The sequence below is a fragment of the Taudactylus pleione genome, unplaced genomic scaffold (assembly GCF_031769625.1).
Source record: "Taudactylus pleione unplaced genomic scaffold, aTauple2 ptg000967l, whole genome shotgun sequence".
NCBI classification, from domain to species: Eukaryota; Metazoa; Chordata; class Amphibia; order Anura; family Myobatrachidae; genus Taudactylus; species Taudactylus pleione.
This window is the reverse complement of record NW_028285368.1, coordinates 9818683-9841329: the sequence shown is the minus strand read 5'-3', so window position 1 is coordinate 9841329 and position 22647 is coordinate 9818683. Positions and strand designations below refer to the sequence as shown.

General features: G+C 44.3%; 1 protein-coding gene across 1 annotated transcript in view; it reads right to left on the bottom strand.

The window, feature by feature from the left end:
* SHOC1 (shortage in chiasmata 1) overlaps positions 1 to 18241 on the bottom strand; it is a 420839-nt gene extending 402598 nt beyond the window's left edge. Inside the window, exon 1 of the mRNA XM_088460117.1 lies at positions 17963 to 18241. Coding sequence (XP_088316243.1) covers positions 17963 to 18241 — 279 coding nt within the window. The remainder of the gene's footprint in view (positions 1 to 17962) is intronic.
* Positions 18242 to 22647: the final 4406 nt, after the last annotated feature.

Sequence of the window (22647 nt, the reverse complement as noted above, 5' to 3'; positions counted from 1 at the left end):
CATGTGATAACTCGCAGCTTGTCAACACATTTTGCAGCAATTCATGATAAAAATACAGCCACTTTAAAATACAGAAATAATATTGTCAAGTTGTGAGACATACTGTATTCAACAATTAAATAAACTGGCCCTACATTGTCAAAATAAAGTATTAGACATTGGTCCTGAAGCAGAGTTGAACACAAGTCGGTTATAATTTATATATTCCCCATATGAGTTTTATGCATCTCTGTGGTCGGACCGGCCCTATCTATGCACATGGTTTCATAGCTGCCGTCATCATCATCAGTGTTCACTTTCTCTAGCCCTATGTTCCTAGTGGACATTTATAACACAGGGTTATCAGTGAAAAATATCACATAATTGAGTACAGATACGCATAATCAGATTGATTAGGTTATATAAACAAACAGTATCTTATTTTCAATTCAATAGAATGATAAGCAATACAAGAATCAATACTCAACTTATATGAGCAAGTTGTTAAATATGTCCTTCATATCTTCATCCATCTGCGGATTCTTCTTATAATGGATGGTCACACCTGCAGACATCCAAGCACAGATGCAGGTCATTCTGCTGTCTTAGACGAATCCCCCCAGACAAATTCTTCCTCGCTCATCATAGGGAATCACTCTTAGGGGTAAATTTACTAAAGTGAGAGTTTTCAGAAGTGGAGATGTTGCCCATAGCAACCAATCAGATTCTAGCTACTATCTTTTATAAGTTGCTAGATAAATGTTAAGTAGAATCTGATTGGTTGTTATGTGAAACCTCCACTTTTAAAAACTATCACTTTAGTAAACATACCCCTTAATATACTACTTTCTGCTGACCAAACTATTCTGTGTCCATCTTACACTGACCATTCATGGCATGTGGATGCTTACACCATATAAGGTACTACTACTACCACCAAATGTTTCTTTTGAGCTCCCTGCACCTCCCATGTAACTGCTAGGCACAGTTGGCCATTGTCTAAAAATATGCATTGACAAGTACTGCATGGTACATTTTCATTGTAGAAATCAAATTATTAACCTTCGTGGTTACACCCTATAACTGTGCAAAAGATTTGTGTGAAAACAGATGTACTCTGCATAGTCTGCATTTCCGTGGACACAGGGCCTGATTCAGACCCGCTCGCGAGTGCTGAGCGCTCGCAAGCGGGTCGATGTTGACCAAATGCGCATGCGCACGACAGAGGCGCCTCCATCGTGCGCATGCGCGAGACCCGAATAACAACGGGGTAGCCATCGTTATGGGTCTCGCACCAAAGGGGGCGTGCTGTCGATGGTGAGTGACAGCATGCCCCCTTTGGTGGGCGTGCCGGAGCGTGGCTGCCCAGACGGAGGCGTTCCCATGGGAACGCCTACTGTCTGGTTCCGGCCCCACTGACATCACTAGTGATGTCAGTGGGAGTGATTTTGGCTCTGATAGAGCCAAAATCACTCCAGGGCTTGCTGTCAACGAGACCCTACCGCAAGGGTCTCGTCGCAAGCCCGATGGTCGCGATGGTCTTGACCATCGCGACCATCATCATGGACGCTCGCATAAGCTGTGGGTGGTAACCCACAGCTATGCGAGCATCCAAGAGGCTGCTTCGCAAAAAAAAAAAAAACGCCCTGATTCAGAGCGGGCGCTCGTTTAGAGCGCCCGGCTCTGAATCAGGCCCACACTCTCTCTGACATTTGCCTACTTGCAGATGCCTGGTTTCTATTTAGTTACACCCCTTTAGCTGCAAGTGGAAATGTGACTGACTTGTGTACTATTCTCTATCTCCTGTACTTGCATATGGTCAGCTCTTGCTCATTCGCAGTGCAAAAACAAGCAAGGTACGTCAACAAAACCGACATACGTCCAACTCTGCATCATTTCCCTTGAATGTCTTTGTATTATTGAATAATGTGTTACGGAATAATGTTGAATTACATTTTATGGAAATATTTACACGTTGATATTGTATCTAATATGTTATGCAGCTAAGTTATGTACCAGGGCCCTAGCAGTCCCCATGAGCGCAAAGGGTGTGTGTCCTCATCTTAAAAGGGGTGTGTCCCTGTCTCAAAGGGCGTGGCCTCATAGCACATCCCCGTTTTTCAGTATCCCTGACCAAGCAGAGCGCCGGGAGGTGAGCTGCTCTGCCGGGGTTTGACGCCGGACCGGTCCATCTGGCCATTGGCCTTCTGGCATTGGCCCTGTAATGTACTGTATTCTTTGAAAATATCCATTTATGTGTTACACTAGATCTTGGTTGATTGTTGTACCTCTTAATTCACTCTTTTGATATTGAATAGATAAATACCTGTTTTAGCTTCTGTATACATCAAATTTATAGAGGTCATAATTAGTAGTCATCATATGAATTTATGGAATGGGTACGTGATGTCAGCGCTCGGGATCCCGCTTGTCAAAATCCCGACACTGGCATCCCGAAAGGGGTTAGGATACCGACACCTGTTGGTAGGTATCCTAGCCCTCCCCCTCTCCCTATCCTAACCCTCCCTCCCTGGTTCCTGAACCTATCTTCCCCTCTCGCACCCTAAACCTAACCCTCCCACCCTAAACCTAACCCTAACCCATGCTCAATTTTACCCGAATTGTACATGGTACCATAAATTCTCTTTAACTGCCAGAGGAAGCGGACTGGCGCCATGAAACTGAATCAGTATGCATTACTGCCAGACCTAAGCCCGGCGGATGAAATCCCGACGCCGGAAGTCAAGCAGATGAAGATCCCGACTAAGGTAAGAAAATACCCTAACCCTCCCCTCTCCCCTACCTAACCCTCCCTTAGGGGTGCCTAACCCTAACCTCTCCCTAGGAGTGCCTAAACATAACTCCCGCCTCCCCGCACCCTAAACCTAACCCTCCCGGGGGGGAGGGTGCCTAGCACTAACCTCCCCCGGTGGTACCTAATCCTAACTCCCCCTTCCCCTAGCCTAACCCTAAGTCCCCCTCTGAGTCCCTAAACCTAATCCCCCCCCACATCACCACAGCTATGAGTTCCCGACTCCCGGCTTACCTATGTTTGGTATGCCGGGCGCCTGGATTTCAGCATGGGGCTAATGATAGGCGTCGGTATTTAGACACCTATCGTTAGTCTGAAGCCGGGCTTTCACTGTCGGGAAGCCGGCGGTCGGCATTTCGACCGTCGACTTCCTGACTACATCCCCCATGGAACACGTAGCAGATTTTAGTGAGACTTTTTGCTGGGATATGTAGAGCATTTTATGCCATTTCACTATCTGATACTGTGATCTTATTTCCATTTTATTGTTTAATATTTCTTTTATAACTGTTTAGATACAATGTATTGTCTGAAATAGTGAGCAAAGCATATTTTGCGATATATTTACACTTATATCCATGATAATTTGCTAACTATTTAAAAAGTGTAAGGTATAATTGCTTGACTATAATTATAAATAAACTGTTAATACAACTTTTACCCTCTGCCATCAGAAATTGTGGGGCTCGGGACTGACAAAATAGGCAGGGCCCCCCTGTGTTTCTGCAACTCCATCCCAACAGTGGCCCTGATTCAGAGCCGGACACTCTGACAGAGCGCTCGCTCTGAATCAGGGCCGGCCTTCTTGTTTTTTAGAGCGGCCTCCTGGCCGCTCGCATAGCTGTGGGTGACCACCCACAGCTATAGTGAGCGGCCAGGAAGATGGTCGCGATGGTCATCGGGCTTGCGACGGGCTTGCGACAAGACCCTTGTGGTAGGGTCTCGTTGCCGCAAACCCTCCCACTGACATCACTTGTGATGTCAGTAAGGCCGGCCCCAGACGGTAGGCATTCCCATGGGAATGCATCCGTCTGGGCAGCCACTCCCCCGCCCCGCCCACCAAAGGGGGCGTGCTGTCACTCAACATCGACAAGACGCCCCCTTTGGTACGAGACCAGGAGCGACGGTTTGCCCATTGCTATCCGGGTCTCGCACATGCGCACAACGGAGCCTGCTCCGTCGTGCGCATGCGCACTGGGCCACCATCGACCCGCTTGCGAGCGCATAGCGCTCGCGAGTGGGTCTGAATCAGGCCCAATGTCTCCCCAGCCAGCACACCTTCTGTCTCTTCAGAGAGCACCCTCTCTGACTCTTCAGAAAGCCTCCGCATCCAGCCCTTACAGCCCACATACACTTACCTTCACCTATGTCTTCTGGCTGCTTCCCTTCATGTTGCAGCTGATTCCTGTCTGTGTTGCGGTGCATGTGCTGTCATGACATCACACGCGCCTTATTTCAATAAGAATACATTTTCAATTGTACCAGGTAGCCGCTAACCCCCCCCCCGAACATTTCTCTCTGTGATCCCCACAACATTCCCCTCTTTCTCAGCGATCCCCCCATATACCCTCTTGTCTAGGTGACACCCCCTCACATTACCCTCTTTCTCTCAACGATCCCTCCAGATTCTCCTTTCAGCGATCCCCCTCATTCCCCTCTCTCTCTCAGCAATCCCCTCCACATTCCCTTCTCTCTCTCTCTCTCTCTCAGCAATCCCATCCCTATTCCCCTCTCTCAGCGATCCCCTCCACATTCTTTTCTCCTTCTCTCAGTGATCCCATCCACATTCCCTTCTGTCTCAGCGATTCCCTCCATATTCCCCACTCTCTTCAGTGACCCCTCCACATTCCCCTTTCTCTATCAGTGATCCCCCCACATTCCACTCTGTGTATAAGTGATCCCTCCCCACATTCCCCTCTGTATGTCAGTGACCACCCCCACACACACACATTCCCCTATGTCTGTCATGACCCCCACACACACATTCCCCTCTGCCTGTCAGTGACCCCCACACACACAGACAACACATTCCCCTCTGCCTGTCAGTGACCCCCCTACACACACACACTCCCCTCTGCCTGTCAGATTTATGCCACACAGAGGACTATAGTTCCCTCTTACTCACCTATTCATCTTCTTCTTTTCCCCCTGATAAGCCCCTCCCTCTTTGCCCTCTTTAGCCCCCTTGAGTTCTTGGGAAAGAAAACCTTGCTCCCCATTGGTTGATGACAGCCATCTTTATGTAGCCTGCTATGGGGGCAGCCATTTTCTGTTAGCCTGCCAGATCTTGAGCAGATTGGCCCCAAATCATTAATGGCCCCCTGCCCCCAGGCCCAGCCTGCACCTGATCGACATTAAGTCCATCCGTGGACAGGCATCTCTCTCTGTCCGGGCCCGGGATTCCAGACCTGGCATTCCCCCCCTGATGGCGGCCCTATTTGTGAGTAAGGTATTTGTCCTTTTGAGTATCTCGGTGTCACAAACACAACTCTCATAGATGACTCAAATTCATGGCAACCAGGGGTATTACCCCAAATAAAATGACAGTGTCATACACACTATCACTAGTGATTTTAAAATATTTTTTTATAAGTGTCCCAATAAGCGCCAGAGAGTACTATTCCTTTTATAGACTGCCCCTAGGATCCTGTTAGGAGACCGTTTCTCCTTAGGTCACAGATTTTAATACACCTTTGTGGTGCCAATCCCATTTCTTTTTTGTTTACACATCAAAGCCACATAGCATGTGCTTCTACGAAGGTGCAAAAAAACACTGAAATCAAACATATATCAACTAAATCTAATTCCCATGACCACTAGGAATAGAAACAATAAATTCCTAACTCCAAGCAAAGTGTTCAATATGGCAACCAACCACCAAGTGGTAATTAAAGGCTCGGATCATCTACAGTATGTTATGTGATACCAGCTAAAAATTACACTTCAAACAATAATTAGTATAATATAACGATACGCTTAAATAGTAGTTATATTGTCCAGTATAAATTTAGAACTGCTTGTTGTAAATATCTGAAAAGAATTGTTCATCAGCTACAAAAGTGCTGTACTGGGTATAGCAGAAGTTCTACTTTCAAGATCCATGTGTATGTAAGGGTAATACACTTTTCCAGATTACTTTAATCACTTCAGTCACTTGCTCTTCCCATTTCTCTTCTCCATAGGATTATTTTAAGATGTATATGGAATACACAGAGAGTTCACATAATGCATCATCTTTTTGTAGGCGAATGGGGATGTAGAGGTTAACAGGGGATCAGCTATAAGGCGCTCCATCTGGTTATGCACTTACTGTACCAAGCATAGGCAAACGCAGGAGGGGGGGTTCCGGTTGCCTGGAAACCCCCCTCCCCAGCCCACACCATGGCCACAATAGAAATAGTAATATAATAGAATTTTAGAGTTGCATGTTCTCCTCAATATCCCTAATTAAATAATAGTCACCACGTGTGGATCTTAACGTGTCAACCAGTAATAAATACACATGTGCACCAACTAGGAATTCTGGAAAACATGCACTGTTAGGGTTGCACTGCTATAGACCATTTACCGGGTTAATTATTAATACTGTTATCCAGTGCATAAGGAGACCAATATGTACATATATGTCCAGGGCAGTGCTAGGTTCTTTGCTGCTCCCCCAGACTCCCGGACTTGCTCCCAGGCTCTGGAATGTTGCCCACATCTGAAATAAAAAACATTCAGCTCAGGCAGGATGGCTCTACCGCCATATCTAATGGCTTACTGTGATTGCTGGTCCTGTATATGCTGGAATTATGATATATACTGCACTTTGTATGACGCTAATTAAAGCTGCATAAGTGATAATTATGTCCTCTTTATAGCCACATCACTTTAAAATCAAGCATTTGGAAACCCCCTTCTAGAAATCCAGCGTTTGCCACTGCCAAGGGCCTGATTAATAACAGATCACAATTGCAACAGCGTATGCAGATTGGCCGTTGGTGCGTACTGTGCATGCGCATGCATCGCAATGCATGTGCGCAGGTTATCATTGCGATCACACTGCGATCACACATGCAGATACAAAGCCGTCGCAGACTGTGTGACAAGACGTCAGCGTTTGGGCGTGGTGACGGGGGAGTGGTTGGAGAAGCACAAGCATGCCTGTCTGTTTGAACTCCATTTCCTGGGCGTGCATAAATTAGCCACTGCGACGTCATTCGCAGCTTGTGTACTTACTGCATGCGACAAGCGTTGCAATTTCTGAGACAGGACAGTTCAGACTTGCTGTAATTCTGCATGAGGGTCCGACGTTACCGATGTATACGCCCGACTGCTAGGTATTAAGGATGTGAGAAAGCAGTAGTGGGCATCTCTATGATGGCTGAGCAGTTGCAAACATTAGCATATTTTTGCAGCAGAACTGCTTGCGTAATCGCAAACTCACTTCGTATAAAGGGCTCTGCTCTTTCGATACAAAGTTGCGGCGTGTAACATCAGTTCTTTATGGATTTCTCCCATTGGGTGCATCCCTGGTCCACTGAATCCAGCAATAAGTTTATATAAGAATATAGTTAAAACATAAAGCATAAATCTTTTTATTTAGTGAATGGTCCGTACATTTCACTAAAAACACACATAGGAAAAATATATTAAAACAAATAACATTTAAAAAATTCTTCAGTGCTTAAAATGGGACTATTATTCTTCCCACAGTTAGGCTGCATTCTCAGTAGTGGCATTTTACAGTAACCTGTTGCTTGTTTTTTTTTTTTTCAATCAGGCCTTATATAACCTTGATTGTAAGCAACACTAGGCAAATTTTTTAAACAAAACAGAAAATAAACCACTTATGTTAATCAATTATTATTAATTTGGAAATGACAACTATTCAAACTAGGGGTGTGCACCGGCCACTTTTCGTGTTTTGTGTTTTGGTTTTGGATCTGGATCTTTCTTCGTGTTTTGGATCTGGATTGGTTTTGCCAAAACCACCCTTCCGTGTTTTGGGTTCTGGGTTTTGTGTTTTGGATCTGTATTTTTTTTTAAAAAAGCATAAAAACAGCTAAAATCACAGAATTTGTAGGTTTTTCTGCTCCTATGCTATTATTAACCTCAATAACCTTAATTTCCACTCATTTCCAGTCTATTCTGAATACCTCACACCTCACAATAGTGTTTTTATGTCCAAAAGGTTGCACCGAGGTAGCTGGATGACTATGCTAAGCGACACGAGTGGGCGGCACAAACACGTGACCCATCTAGGCATGAAACTGCAGTGGCAGACAGGATGGCATTGAAAAACTAGGCCCCAAACTGTACATAATGCAAAGAAAAAAAAGAGGTGCAAGATGGAATTGTCCTTGGGCCCTCCCACCCACCCTTATGTTGTATAAACAGGACATGCACACTTTAACAAACCAGTCATTTCAGCGCCAGGGTCTGCCACACAACTGTGGCTGAAATGATTGGTTCGTTTGGGCCCCCACAAAACAAGCTGGCAATTTATCTGTCCCTGCACAAACTGGCTCTACGGAGGCAAGATGTCATCCTCATCCTCCTCATCCACCGATTCCTCACCCTCTTCAGTGTGTACATCCTCATCCTCACAGAGTATTAATTCGTCCCTGCTGGAACCACAGGTCCCTGTGTACGTTCTGGAGGCTGGTCTCCCTGGAAGAGTTGATAATTCATTTTATGAACATCATCTTCTCCACATTTTGTGGAAGCAACCTCCTACGCCTTTCGCTGACAAGGTTCCCGGCTGCACTAAACACTCTTTCGGAGTACACACTGGAGGGGGGGCAACTCAGGTAAAATAGAGCCAGTTTGTACAGGGACCTCCAAATTGCTTCTTTTTCCTGCCAGTACAGGTACGGGCTGTCTGACATGCCTACTTGGATGCTATCATCGATGTAATCCTTTAACAGACAGACGCACGCTTGTCGCTGCTGCTTTGAGGATTCAAGTGCGGCTACAGCCCACACAATTCACAAAGACAGAAAAAAAAAAAGAATATTTTTATTGTTTGTGGAGCACACTTTGAGGGTTACACCACCCTTTAACAGACAGACGCATGCTTGTCGCTGCTGCTTTGAGGATGCAAGTGCGGCTACAGCCCACACAATTCACAAAGACAGAAAAAAGAAGAAGAATATTTTTATTGTTTGTGTAGCACACTTTGAGGGTGTCACCACCCTTTAACAGACAGACGCACGCTTGTCGCTGCTGCTTTAAGGATGCAGGTGCGGCTACAGCCCACACATTTCACAAAGACCGAAAAAAAAAGAACAATATTTTAATTGTTTGTGTAGCACACTTTGAGGGTGTCACCACCCTTTAACAGACAGACGCACGCTTGTCGCTGCTGCTTTAAGGATGCAGGTGCGGCTACAGCCCACACAATTCACAAAGACAGAAAAAAGAAGAATATTTTTATTGTTTGTGTAGCACACTTTGAGGGTGTCACCACCCTTTAACAGACAGACGCACGCTTGTCACTGCTGCTTTGAGGATGCAAGTGCGGCTACATCGCACACAAGTCACAAACACATTAAAAAAATAGTTTTTTATTTTTTGGAGCACTTTGAGAGTTACACCACCCTTTAACAGACAGACGCACGCTTGTCGCTGCTGCTTTAAGGATGCATGTGTGGCTACAGCCCACACATTTCACAAAGACCGAAAAAAAAGAACAATATTTTAATTGTTTGTGTAGAACACTTTGAGGTGTCACCACCCTTTAACAGACAGACGCACGCTTGTCGCTGCTGCTTTAAGGATGCAGGTGCGGCTACAGCCCACACAATTCACATAGACAGAAAAAAGAAGAAGAATATTTTTATTGTTTGTGTAGCACACTTTGAGGGTGTCACCACCCTTTAACAGACAGACGCACGCTTGTCGCTGCTGCTTTAAGGATGCAGGTGCGGCTACAGCCCACACAATTCACATAGACAGAAAAAAGAAGAAGAATATTTTTATTGTTTGTGTAGCACACTTTGAGGGTGTCACCACCCTTTAACAGACAGACGCACGCTTGTCGCTGCTGCTTTAAGGATGCAGGTGCGGCTACAGCCCACACATTTCACAAAGACCAAAAAAAAAAGAACAATATTTTAATTGTTTGTGTAGCACACTTTGAGGGTGTCACCACCCTTTAACAGACAGACGCACGCTTGTCGCTGCTGCTTTAAGGATGCAGGTGCGGCTACAGCCCACACAATTCACAAAGACAGAAAAAAGAACAATATTTTAATTGTTTGTGTAGCACACTTTGAGGGTGTCACCACCCTTTAACAGACAGACGCACGCTTGTCGCTGCTGCTTTAAGGATGCAGGTGCGGCTACAGCCCACACAATTCACAAAGACAGAAAAAAGAAGAAGAATATTTTTATTGTTTGTGTAGCACACTTTGAGGGTGTCACCACCCTTTAACAGACAGACGCACGCTTGTCGCTGCTGCTTTAAGGATGCAGGTGTGGCTACAGCCCACACATTTCACAAAGACTGAAAAAAAAAGAACAATATTTTAATTGTTTGTGTAGCACACTTTGAGGGTGTCACCACCCTTTAACAGACAGACGCACGCTTGTCGCTGCTGCTTTAAGGATGCAGGTGCGGCTACAGCCCACACATTTCACAAAGACAGAGAAAAAAAGAACAATATTTTAATTGTTTGTGTAGCACACTTTGAGGGTGTCACCACCCTTTAACAGACAGACGCACGCTTGTCGCTGCTGCTTTAAGGATGCAGGTGCGGCTACAGCCCACACAATTCACAAAGACAGAAAAAAGAACAATATTTTAATTGTTTGTGTAGCACACTTTGAGGGTGTCACCACCCTTTAACAGACAGACGCACGCTTGTCGCTGCTGCTTTAAGGATGCAGGTGCGGCTACAGCCCACACAATTCATAAAGACAGAAAAAAGAAGAATATTTTTATTGTTTGTGTACCACACTTTGAGGGTGTCACCACCCTTTAACAGACAGACGCACGCTTGTCGCTGCTGCTTTGAGGATGCAAGTGCGGCTACATCGCACACAAGTCACAAACACATAAAAAAAATAGTTTTTTATTTTTTGGAGCACTTTGAGAGTTACACCACCCTTTAACAGACAGACGCACGCTTGTCGCTGCTGCTTTAAGGATGCAGGTGCGGCTACAGCCCACACATTTCACAAAGACCGAAAAAAAAAGAACAATATTTTAATTGTTTGTGTAGCACACTGTGAGGGTGTCACCACCCTTTAACAGACAGACGCACGCTTGTCGCTGCTGCTTTAAGGATGCAGGTGCGGCTACAGCCCACACAATTCACAAAGACAGAAAAAAAAAGAACAATATTTTAATTGTTTGTGTAGCACACTTTGAGGGTGTCACCACCCTTTAACAGACAGACGCACGCTTGTCGCTGCTGCTTTGAGGATGCAGGTGGAATCTAGACGGGATTTGGAACCGAGGACACACTACCTCCATCAATTGTCTAAATCCCACTGCACTAATGTCGGATACCGGATGCACGTCTAACACCAACATAGCAGTCAAGGCCTCAGTTATACGTTTTGCTTCAGGATGACTGCTGTCGTACTTCATCCTCATCGCTAGGGACTGTTGGAGGGTCAATTGTTTAGTAAAAGTAGTGATGTTCCTACTTCCTCTCTGGGATGATGAACAACTCCCAGCCGCAGCAACAGCACTAGGAGGAAGTGGTTCTTGATCTTTCCCTATTTTATTTTTATCGGAGAAAGTTTGGTCCTCCATTTATGTTATATTGATATATATACGTGCGGCTAAAGCGCACACAAACACAGAAAATATTTTTTTATTTTTGCTGGAGAGTAGTGCACTTTGTGGGTTACACCACCCTTTAAGAAATGAGCCAGCCGGCTCTTTACTTATGGGACACAGGCGCACGCTTGGCGCTGCTCCTTTGTTGATACACGTGCAGCCACAGTGCACACAAGTCACAAACACAGAAAATATATATTTTTTTGGTTTGGAGTGTACTTTGGGGGTTACAGAACCCTTTAACGGTCAAGCCAGCCGGCCCTTTACTTATGACACAGGCGCACGCTTGGCACTACTTTGTTGATGCACGTGCGGCTACTGCGCACACAATTCACAAACACAGAAAATAATTTTTTTTTTGGTTTGGACTGGAGTGTACTTTCGGGGGTTACAGCACCCTTTAACGGTCTAGCCAGCCGGCCCTTTACTTATGACACAAGCGCACGCTTGGCACTACTTTGTTGATGCACGTGCGGCTACTGCGCACACAATTCACAAACACAGAAAATAATTTTTTTTTTGGTTTGGACTGGAGTGTACTTTCGGGGGTTACAGCACCCTTTAACAGTCAAGCCAGCCGGCCCTTTACTTATGACACAGGCGCACGCTTGGCACTACTTTGTTGATGCACGTGCGGCTACTGCGCACACAATTCACAAACACAGAAAATAATTTTTTTTTTGGTTTGGACTGGAGTGTACTTTCGGGGGTTACAGCACCCTTAACGGTCAAGCCAGCCGGCCCTTTACTTATGACACAGGCGCACGCTTGGCACTACTTTGTTGATGCACGTGCGGCTACTGCGCACACAATTCACAAACACAGAAAATAATTTTTTTTTTGGTTTGGACTGGAGTGTACTTTCGGGGGTTACAGCACCCTTAACGGTCAAGCCAGCCGGCCCTTTACTTATGACACAGGCGCACGCTTGGCACTACTTTGTTGATGCACGTGCGGCTACTGCGCACACAATTCACAAACACAGAAAATAATTTTTTTTTTGGTTTGGACTGGAGTGTACTTTGGGGGTTACAGCACCCTTTAACGGTCAAGCCAGCCGGCCCTTTACTTATGACACAGGCGCACGCTTGGCACTACTTTGTTGATGCACATGCGGCTACTGCGCACACAATTCACAAACAGAAAATAATTTTTTTTTTGGTTTGGACTGGAGTGTACTTTCGGGGGTTACAGCACCCTTAACGGTCAAGCCAGCCGGCCCTTTACTTATGACACAGGCGCACGCTTGGCACTACTTTGTTGATGCACGTGCGGCTACTGCGCACACAATTCACAAACACAGAAAATTATTTTTTTTTTGGTTTGGACTGGAGTGTACTTTCGGGGGTTACAGCACCCTTAACGGTCAAGCCAGCCGGCCCTTTACTTATGACACAGGCGCACGCTTGGCACTACTTTGTTGATGCACGTGCGGCTACTGCGCACACAATTCACAAACACAGAAAATATATTATTTTTTTAGCACTTGGGGGGAGCACCCCTGATGGACAGAGCACCCCCTGGACAACACTACAGCACCCCTTTAGGACTGGGACACTGCACAGGACTTTGGAGTGGACACAGCCCCTATGGAGAACTGACTGCACAACACAGTCCAGCCAGCCCCTATGGACTTTGAAGTAGTGGACAACAGCAGCACTACACTACACTACACTACACAGCCCTAACTCCCACCCTCCCTCTTCACTGTCCACAGCCGAGTGAGAAAATGGCGCCGACGCGGGTACCTTATATAGGATCCAAAACCAGCGAGACTCGGAAGGCGGGATGATGACGTTTTGCCTCGATTTCAGATCCGAGTCAGGCGGGAAAAGTCGAGCCTGATTCGGATCGGACTCGGATCGGGGGGGCTCGGGGGGGTTCGGATTTCAGAAATCCGAACCCGCTCACCCCTAATTCAAACATGTTCTTGTGTAAAGTTTTATTTTTCCGTGTCACAACACACCAAACTATTTTCAAGTACTTCAGAATGAAGTTAACATAAGGTTAACATTTTGTTGGTTGATGAAATTAACACTTAGGAGTATATTTACTAAAGGTCAAGTTTGGTATTTTGGTCGATTTTCCACTGGTTTTGCAAACGAACCTCTTACTATGGAAAAATTACCAAAATACAGACTTTAGAACACTTTATAACATTGGATCAACTATCAATATTTTTACAAAGATAAACTGATCAGACACTAACCCTAAAACAACAGCAAACTTGCCCAAACAATAGACCTGCCTGTGGCAGGCTAGTTTGGGTAAAGCCCTACATAGATCACTATGATCTGTGCATGCTTCATTTCCATGCTATGACCAATAAGCACATCCCCATTAATTTCTATGGAGAGTGATCAGGAGTGACCTGGCATTCGGGATGAGGCTTTGTAAAGAGCAGTAACAATGTATTTTTTGTTTTGCCCAGTGTCAGAATGCTACATGGATCGAAGAGGACGGGACCCCTTCATCTTATTAGTAATAAATCGGTGAATGAGGGTGGTGTGGGGGGGTGTTTATTTAGTGAAGGTCTACAATACTAGGTGTCCATGTCTTGTCTATTGTTTCCTTTTTGTTTTACTGGTGAACTACAGGTGCCAGTGGGCCCTTCATGTCCAGCCATGCTGGCACTTGTGATTCAACTCTTCCTTAGGGATTCCAGCCCTTGGCTGACCAGTTTGGGGTTGGTTGCCGTTATGGTAGGAGAACCACACGTTGTGTGTCCTCCTGCTATACTGGCAAAACTACCGACTGGTTCTGCCTGGTACTGGTTGTTGGAAAATAGGAGGAACCACACCCTGTTTTGTTTCTGTTTTGAACCATTTAAACATATTTTAAGTCAACATATCCTGCACAGATCATAGTGATCTGTACAGGGCTTCACCTCCGCAGCAGATTGATGGTGAGTTTGCTGTGGGATTGGCTATTTTATAGGGGTATCCGTCATCGGATTTAAATTACAGGACTGATGCATAGTAAATGCAGTTTCTTTAGACTGAAATCTGACTTTATTAAGTGTAGGTTTTGAAATAGACCTAAAACTGATGCTTACTGTACTAAATGTATATCTTTGCCAAAAACATTGTGATTGGCCAGCATATTATCTATCATTTTACAAGCTTTTAAGGGTTCACCTGTAATTTACTCAAATACTTGATATTATGGTGGCTAATTCAGTTATTCTTCTTTCAACAGGGAATATATGCTTCTTATTTAACTATAATGATTATCATGGTGTCTACAAGACTATTACAAACAACTGTCCCTTCAAAATCATTCACAAAATATACATACAAATTACCTTGTAGACTTCAAGATACTGTTGACTTATTCAAAATCAGTATTAATATCTAAATATTCTAAAGCAAAATAGAAATTGCTTCTATAAAGCTGGGTACACGCTTTGACGATGGATCAGTCAGCAGACCTATCCGCCATCAGAGTGGCCGATTAGTAAGCTATACACACTAACCAATCGGACGCTCAATGTGTCTAGGCTGACATCACAACTGGGCAGACATTTAAATGTACTGTATTTAATGTTTCCTTTATACTAATAGTAAGATATAATAAATAAAAAATTTCACTCATTATATAATGTATGTATAACAATTTTGAAAACAAATTTTTTTCTATTTTGTTGAGATAAATCGTACAACAGATGAAAATCAAATACGAAATAAAACATTAATATAAGTGGAGAATATCCAAAGTACATGTCCAAAGTGGAAAACTCATACATAGGAAATAATTTCAAACTTCCAAACATATTAGTATAAAAATAATTATAATAAAATCCGATACTAGCTTGTACAAAAATATTAACATATTTCTTAACAAAATTAGAAATATAATAGGAAAGAGAGAAAAGAAGGGGAAGAAGAAGAAAGAAAAAAAAACAAAAGAAAAATTTGGTATAGTGGGAAGAGATAAGAGATGTAAGCGGAGACCTGGAATTGGAATATGCAATTGGAACCAAAGAGACCAAATTGCTTGAAACTTTGCCACCCCTTTATTTTGTAAACTGGTAATATACTCCATACAGGCAATAAAGTTAATCTTTGCTATAAGGGCAGGTAACAGAGGTGGGTTTTGGTCTTTCCAATGTTTGGCAATTAGGGATTTGGCTGCATTACATATGTGTACGAGCAGTTTGTCCTGGGATTTGGAAATCCCAGGTGTAGGAGCATTCAATAGGGCCATCACAGGATCTAGAGTTACCCCAATCCCAAGAACACGGCAAATCATTGAACGGACCTGATTCCAAAAAGAGAGTAAAAAGGGACAGGACCACCAGGTGTGGAGGAAGGTGCCTTCTTTTTCACATAGTCTCCAGCATAAATTGGATGTAGCCAGGAAGATGGCGTGGAGAGTGGTGGGTACTAGATACCAACGGGAGTAAACTTTGTAGCATGTTTCTCTGATTGATATACTAATAGAGGCCTTCACTGTGCGCAATCTATTATCATCCCATTGCTCAACCTTCAAAACTAAAGATAAGTCAGATTCCCAAGCCAGTTCATGGGGTTCGTGAGCCGGGGGATCAGGAGTCAAAATTGAGTGATAAATTAATGAAATGTTTATTGAGAATAAACATAACCGTTCAAAAGGAGTAAGCGAGCGTAAAGTAGATGACTTGGTTTGAGAATGAACAAAGCTACAAATTTGAAGATACTGAAAGTTACATGAGGAGGGCAGGCCATAGCGATCCTGGAAATCTGAGAAATTGGAAAGAGCAAATGCCCCTTTAATGTGGATGAATCATTCAATGCCACTATTATGCCAAGGAGCAGCAAAATTATTGTCACAGCCCGGGGTAAACAAAGGATGATTCCAAATCGGGGTCAGGCGCGATGTGTGGGAAGTTAATTCACAAGAGCTGCGGAGTCTGGACCTGATTCAGACCCGCTCGCGAGCGCTCGCAAGCAGGTTGATGGTGCCCTAGTGCACATGCGCACAACGGAGGGAGCTCTGTCGTGCACATGCGCGAGACCCGCATAGCAATGGCCAAGCTGTCGCTATGGGTCTCGCACCAAAGGGGGCGTGCTGTCGATGGTGAGTGACCGGGGGCATTGCTGCCCAGACGGAGGCATTCCCATGGGAACGCCTACCGTCTGGGGCCGGCCCCATTGACATCACGAGTGCCAAAAGCACTCCTGGGCTTGCGGCAGTGAGACCCTACCGCAGGGTCTCATCGCAAGCCCTATGGTCGCGATGGTCTTGACCATCGCGACCATCTTTTTGGCCGCTCGCATAAGCTGTGGGTGGTCACCCACAGCTATGCGAGCGGCCAGGAGGCCACTCCAATTTTAGGTAGGAGGGCCCTGATTCAGAGCGAGCGCTTTTGTCAGAGCGTCCGGCTCTGAATCAGGCCCTCTGTCCCATAATCAGATAGTAAAATATACTGATCGAACCAAAAAGGCAAAGGCTGGCCTGCACGATTCAGGAAGCCATACCAGTGAGCTAACTGATCCTCCCTGAGTTAAGGAGTTTTCTATGTCAACCCTTTTCTTAATCCCTGTTGCAGAATGCCACGATACAATATGATTGAGTTGACATGCTGAGTAATAATTTTGTAAAATGGGGAGCCCTAGACCACCTGAGACTGTACTCTTAGCTAGGATGGACCTACGAGTTCGGGGCTTATGTCCAGCCCATATGAACTTGTTACATAGCTTCTGCAGGGAAACAAGTGCCGAACACGGAACAGCTACTGGAAGGGTTTGGAATAAATACAACAAACGAGGGAGGAAGTTCATTTTGATTATATTAATCCTACTATCCACGAAATATACATATTAGTCCACCTGTCAAGGTCTTGTGTAAGTGTCTTAATCATAGGAACATAATTTGTTTTGTAAAGGGAAGAATAAGTTTTAGTAATAGACACTCCTAAATATCTTATGGATAAAGGTCTCCAAAGGAATTGGAATTTGGAAGTCAAAGTTGCTTGAATTCGGGGGGGAACATTTAAGGCAAGGGCTTCCAATTTTGAGTGATTTACTTTGTAACCCGAGAGGGTACCATACAACGACAGTTCTGTTTGGAGATTGGGAAGAGATACTAATGGGTTAGATAGCGTTAGAAGAACATCATCGGCAAAATATTGACAGTTTGTATTGGTTTTGCCCTATTGTGATCCCTCCGATGTTCAAATTTGTCCTAATGCGTGCCGCCAATGGTTCAATACATAGAGCAAATATTAATGGTGAGAGTGGGCAACCTTGCAGTGTGCCGTTAGACAGAGTAAACCTTGGGGAGCAGAGGCCGTTGCTCATAACCACTGATGAAGGGTTAGAATATAAAGCCTTGATTGCAGACAGAAAATGACCCTGCAAGCCAAATGAAGAAAGTGTTGAAAATAGAAAAGGCCAAGAAATGCGATCAAATGCCTTTTCCGTGTCGAGGGCCAGGACAACCGAGGAAAGTTTTGTAGAGTTGATATGATGAATTATGTCAATTGTCCTTCTCGTGTTGTCCGAGGCTTGTCGACACGGAACAAAGCCCACCTGGTCAGGATCCACAAGAGAGGCCAAAATGCCATTCAATCTGTTAGCCAGAATTTTGGCAAAAAGTTTAAGGTCAATGGTTAGTAAGGATATAGGCCTGTAATTAGTGCAGAGGGAAGGATCCTTTTCTGGTTTCAGGATGACTATAATCCGGGAAGCCATGGTTTCAGAGTGAAATGGGGCTCCGTGCATAATTTTGTTGAATAAATGAATCATGTGGGCCTTAAGTTGGGGAGGCAAATGATTTATAGTATGCCAATGGAAACCCATCTGGCCCTGGGGCTTTAGAAGGTTTTTGAGATTTAATAGCGGTTTCTAACTCATCTAGAGAGATATCGTCATTAAGCATTTGACAAGATGCTAGATCGATATGCGGCAGGTTACAAGAGTCTAAATAGTCCTGACACTCCTGTATATGAACAAGTGGGTCGGAAGCAGGGGGGTAAATTGTATAGGGCTTCATAGTATTTGAAAAAAGCATCATTAATTCGTTTGGGGTCGTAGTTCGTTTTACCAGAACGATCTCTGATAGAGGAGATAGCTTGCGAGGCCAGTTTCGCAAGGAGTTTATTAGCCAATAAGGTGTGAGCTTTATTACCTTTGTCAAAGAACTTTTGATTGGTCTACTTTCTCAGCCTGAATAGATTGTAGCTCAGCGCGAGCCTGAGATAGTTGAGAGAGAATTTTTTTGAAAGGGTGCGTTTGTGTTCTCTATCTAAATTCGCTATTGTAGTCGTCAGTGAATTAATACGAAGCTCCTGCTCTCTTTTTGTACGGGAAGCATATTGAATTATAGCTCCTCGCACTACGACCTTATGGGCTTCCCAGATCGTGGACATGTTACATTCACCAGGGGGATTCAGAGCAAAATAATCCTGGATACTGGGCCTGATTCAGAGCCGCTCGTAAGCGGCCGCTTGTTCGCCCCAAGCGATGTTTGCCCAACTGCGCATGTGTACGGATCATTATACGCATGCGCGAACTAGTCAGTGCGGTCGAAATTCATGTGCTCGCAAAATAGCGAATGCCTGATAATTTGAGTGACAGAAAGAGGCATATGTGGGTGGTAACAGGGGAAGGTGCTTGAAAACGGGGTGGAGATCCGATCGCAGGCATGCTTAAAGGTCAACAGGCGTTTTATGGGTGTGCATAATTAAAACAGCAGCGTCATTGACCATGTCACTGGGTTATTTTATAGCCAGAACTGCTCGCAAAATTGTGGTAGCAAAAACCAACCACAAGAATAGTGAGCAGTTCATACCCTGGTTGATGTACTCGATTAATCTAATAAATCTAATAAATAGCGGACATGACGTAGGATGTGAGTGGCCAGGGGGCGTAGTTTCCCAAAAAACGACCGCAAGTTTTGTTCGCTCGTTCAGACCTAGAGGCTAATTGCGTCCGGCTCTGAATCTGGCCCACTGTTTTTAATTCTTTCCTAGAACTGGGGAATTTTCAGCAATGTTTCATTCAGTCTCCAGGAAGGTCTACCCCCTGTCGTTCCAAAAGGTCAAAGGACACTATTAAAATAGAGTGGTCTGACCATGTGTTCGGAACGATAGAAGAGCGGTGAGCTGTTTGTGATAGGGGGGGCACAACACAAGAAGAGGTCTATAAGAGAATAAACATCGTGAGGATGCGAATAGAAAGTATAGTCTCGGGTGGTGGGATTAAGTGAACGCCAAATATCAAACAGACCAGCCTCTGCCATATATCTATGGAGTGCTGAAGAATTCAGTACCGCTCCACTATGTGAGGGATCACTATGTGATCTATCCAGATGTGGGTTGATGACTAAGTTAAAGTCACCACCTACTAGTATTTTTCCACGTATAAAGAAAGAGTATATGGAAGAAATTGTGAAAGAAACAGGACTGGCCAGTATTAGTAGCGTACAGGTTAGCCAGCGTGACCTCCTCATGTCCAATCTTACCACGTATCATAATATATCTACCATCAGTATCAGTTTTTATGTCCAACAATTGGAATGGGAGAGAACTTCGGATGAGAATTGCCACCCCGTTATGTTTGGAAACATGATTAGAGTACCAAACATTGGGAAACATTTTTGAGGAGAGTAAGGGATGGGATTCTTTTTTTAAGTTAGTTTCTTGCAAAAATATCACATCTCCACTTAATTTCTTGAGGGTCATATGGAGATGTGAACATTTCTGGGGGGTGTTCAGGCCTTTGGCATTGATGGAAAGACAAGTGACGGGCATTATAACTAGTTATAACTAGTTATATGGGGCTCCTATACAGTGAAGCAACACTACAGACTCTGCTGCCTTAAAAAAGAGAACAGAAAAAAAGAAAAAGGAAAATAAATAAATAAATAAACCTTAACAAAATTAAAATACTAATAAGTGACGAGAATCACCCAATGTACCGGGAGATCTGCCACTAAAATTGAGCTCCGCAATAGGAGATGCTCACTGACGGAATTGAAACTAATAACTGACTAAGGGCTCACTATGAGTCCTCTTCTAACCTAAATTACAATAATCCCTAAATTTGGAGGAAAACCCACCGAAACCTACCCAGAGCTGAATCCAAAACAAAATCAATCATTACATAATAATGAACAATATTGAGACCAATAAAGAAAATAAAAATAAATAATAAAAAGAAAATACATTTATAAGAAAATAGTGTAAAACAGCAAGATAAATCAAAACCAAAAACCATTATAGTACATAACATTAAATAATATGCAAATAATTCAATAATTACATACTGGAACTGGCCTCAAAGATTGGCCGTAGTAAGACCTTAGTAAATTGGCAATTTACCCGAGATGTATAAGGAACAACAGTGATATCATTATAACATGAACATATAAAGCATGAGATACTTATCAAATCCTAAACGGGGACGTCTCAGGTGTAAGAGGAGTTGTCTGGTCTGTCAGGACAAGAACCAGAGGAGGGGGTGAGGTGAAGTTTACGAAGCAGTTGCATCCCTTCTTCCACGGAACGGATAGTGTGAAAGCAGCCTTCAATGTCCACTGACAGACGGAAGGGGAATCCCCATCTGCATTTATATCCATTGTCTCTGAGAACAGTGGTAACTACACGAAAGTCACCTCTTTTTGCATTGGTGGAAGGTGCCAGGTCCTGATAAATCTGTAACTGAGAACCTTCAAACAGAGTCGAGGTAGTCGTCGTAGTTGCCATTGTGATTCGGTTTTTGAGCTTAAAAGACAGAAATTTAAGAACCACATCACGGGGAGGATCCGAATCCTTTAGGTTTAGGACGTAAGGCACGATGCGCCCGTTATAGCTGGATGGAGTCCACTGTCAGTGATGGTACTAGCGAAACAAATAATCTCTTAAAATAGGAATCCAGGTCAGATGTATTAACAGATTCGGGAACATTGTGTATGCGCAGATTATTCCGCCTCTCCCGATTCTCAAGATCCTCTGTTTTATCACGAAGGAAGTTCAGTCATTATGCAAATAGTCCATATCTCGGCCGACTATCTCTTGAAATTCCTGATGTTTATCCACATGAACTTCCAATGATGAGGTACGGGTGTCCAAGGCCACTATATCAGATTTGAGTTCTCCAATGGCCAATTGAAGGGCTGATGTAAAAGATGATTTAAGGTCTAGAATCATAGCTTGAAGAGACTGAATATCTTCTTTGGTGGAAGTGGTTGAATCAGGATCCATCACTAGAGGTGGTGTACAAGAAATGGGCGATGTGACAGAGGGTTGTTTGTCTCGACGGGAGAAGTGCTGCGTAATATCTTGCATGCCACCTTTATTGGCTCTGGTATTCACTCTGCTCATAATATCTTATGAAAAAATATATCGACATAGGTGAAAACACCAAAAAAATAAAAAGAAAAGGCAATTGGTCATGCTAGTAGCTCCAGGGTAGGAATAGCGGCAGGTTTGGTGTCACATCACATTTAGTATAAGTAAAGCAGGAAGTCCAATATATAACTTTCAGACCAGGGACGGAGGAAATCAATGCCCCATCGGTAACAAAAGCACCTCAGTAGAAACTAGTAGAAGTAACTGGGGAGTGATTCGTCACGCTGCACTGAACTGGAGAAATTCCAAATAGGGTGCCAGGGAGGAGTGCAATAACAAACTAGTAAAGAGAGTAATCACAAGGTTGTAGTGTGAAGCAGTTACTTAATATAGAAATCACAGTTCCTCCTGGTCCACGGGGATGTATGCAGGTCATTGCGCAGATTAAGAAACCACTTAAGCTGAGGCACTCTGATAGGGACCAGGTGTCACTAATAGGCCTTCCAATTGAGCAGGCTGCAGCTACTTTATATACTTTTTGTATACTTTATAATGGTCTCCAGAGCCCCGCAGGAGTGCTGTTGGGGGTATTAAGGGAGGAGTGGTGAGGCCCAAGAGCTCACCTGATATCGGGAGTCAGGTGCTGCAGGAGGACCACGTGGGGCGGCAGGCCATTTTCAGTCGCGGCAAATCACGGGAGTTCAACCCGGCGTGTCATGTGGACCGGAGCTTTAATAGCGGCTGTTCCACGGAGCCAAATGTGGAGCAAGCTTGAGGGCGTCCCACAGGTAAGTCGCGGCAGCCGGA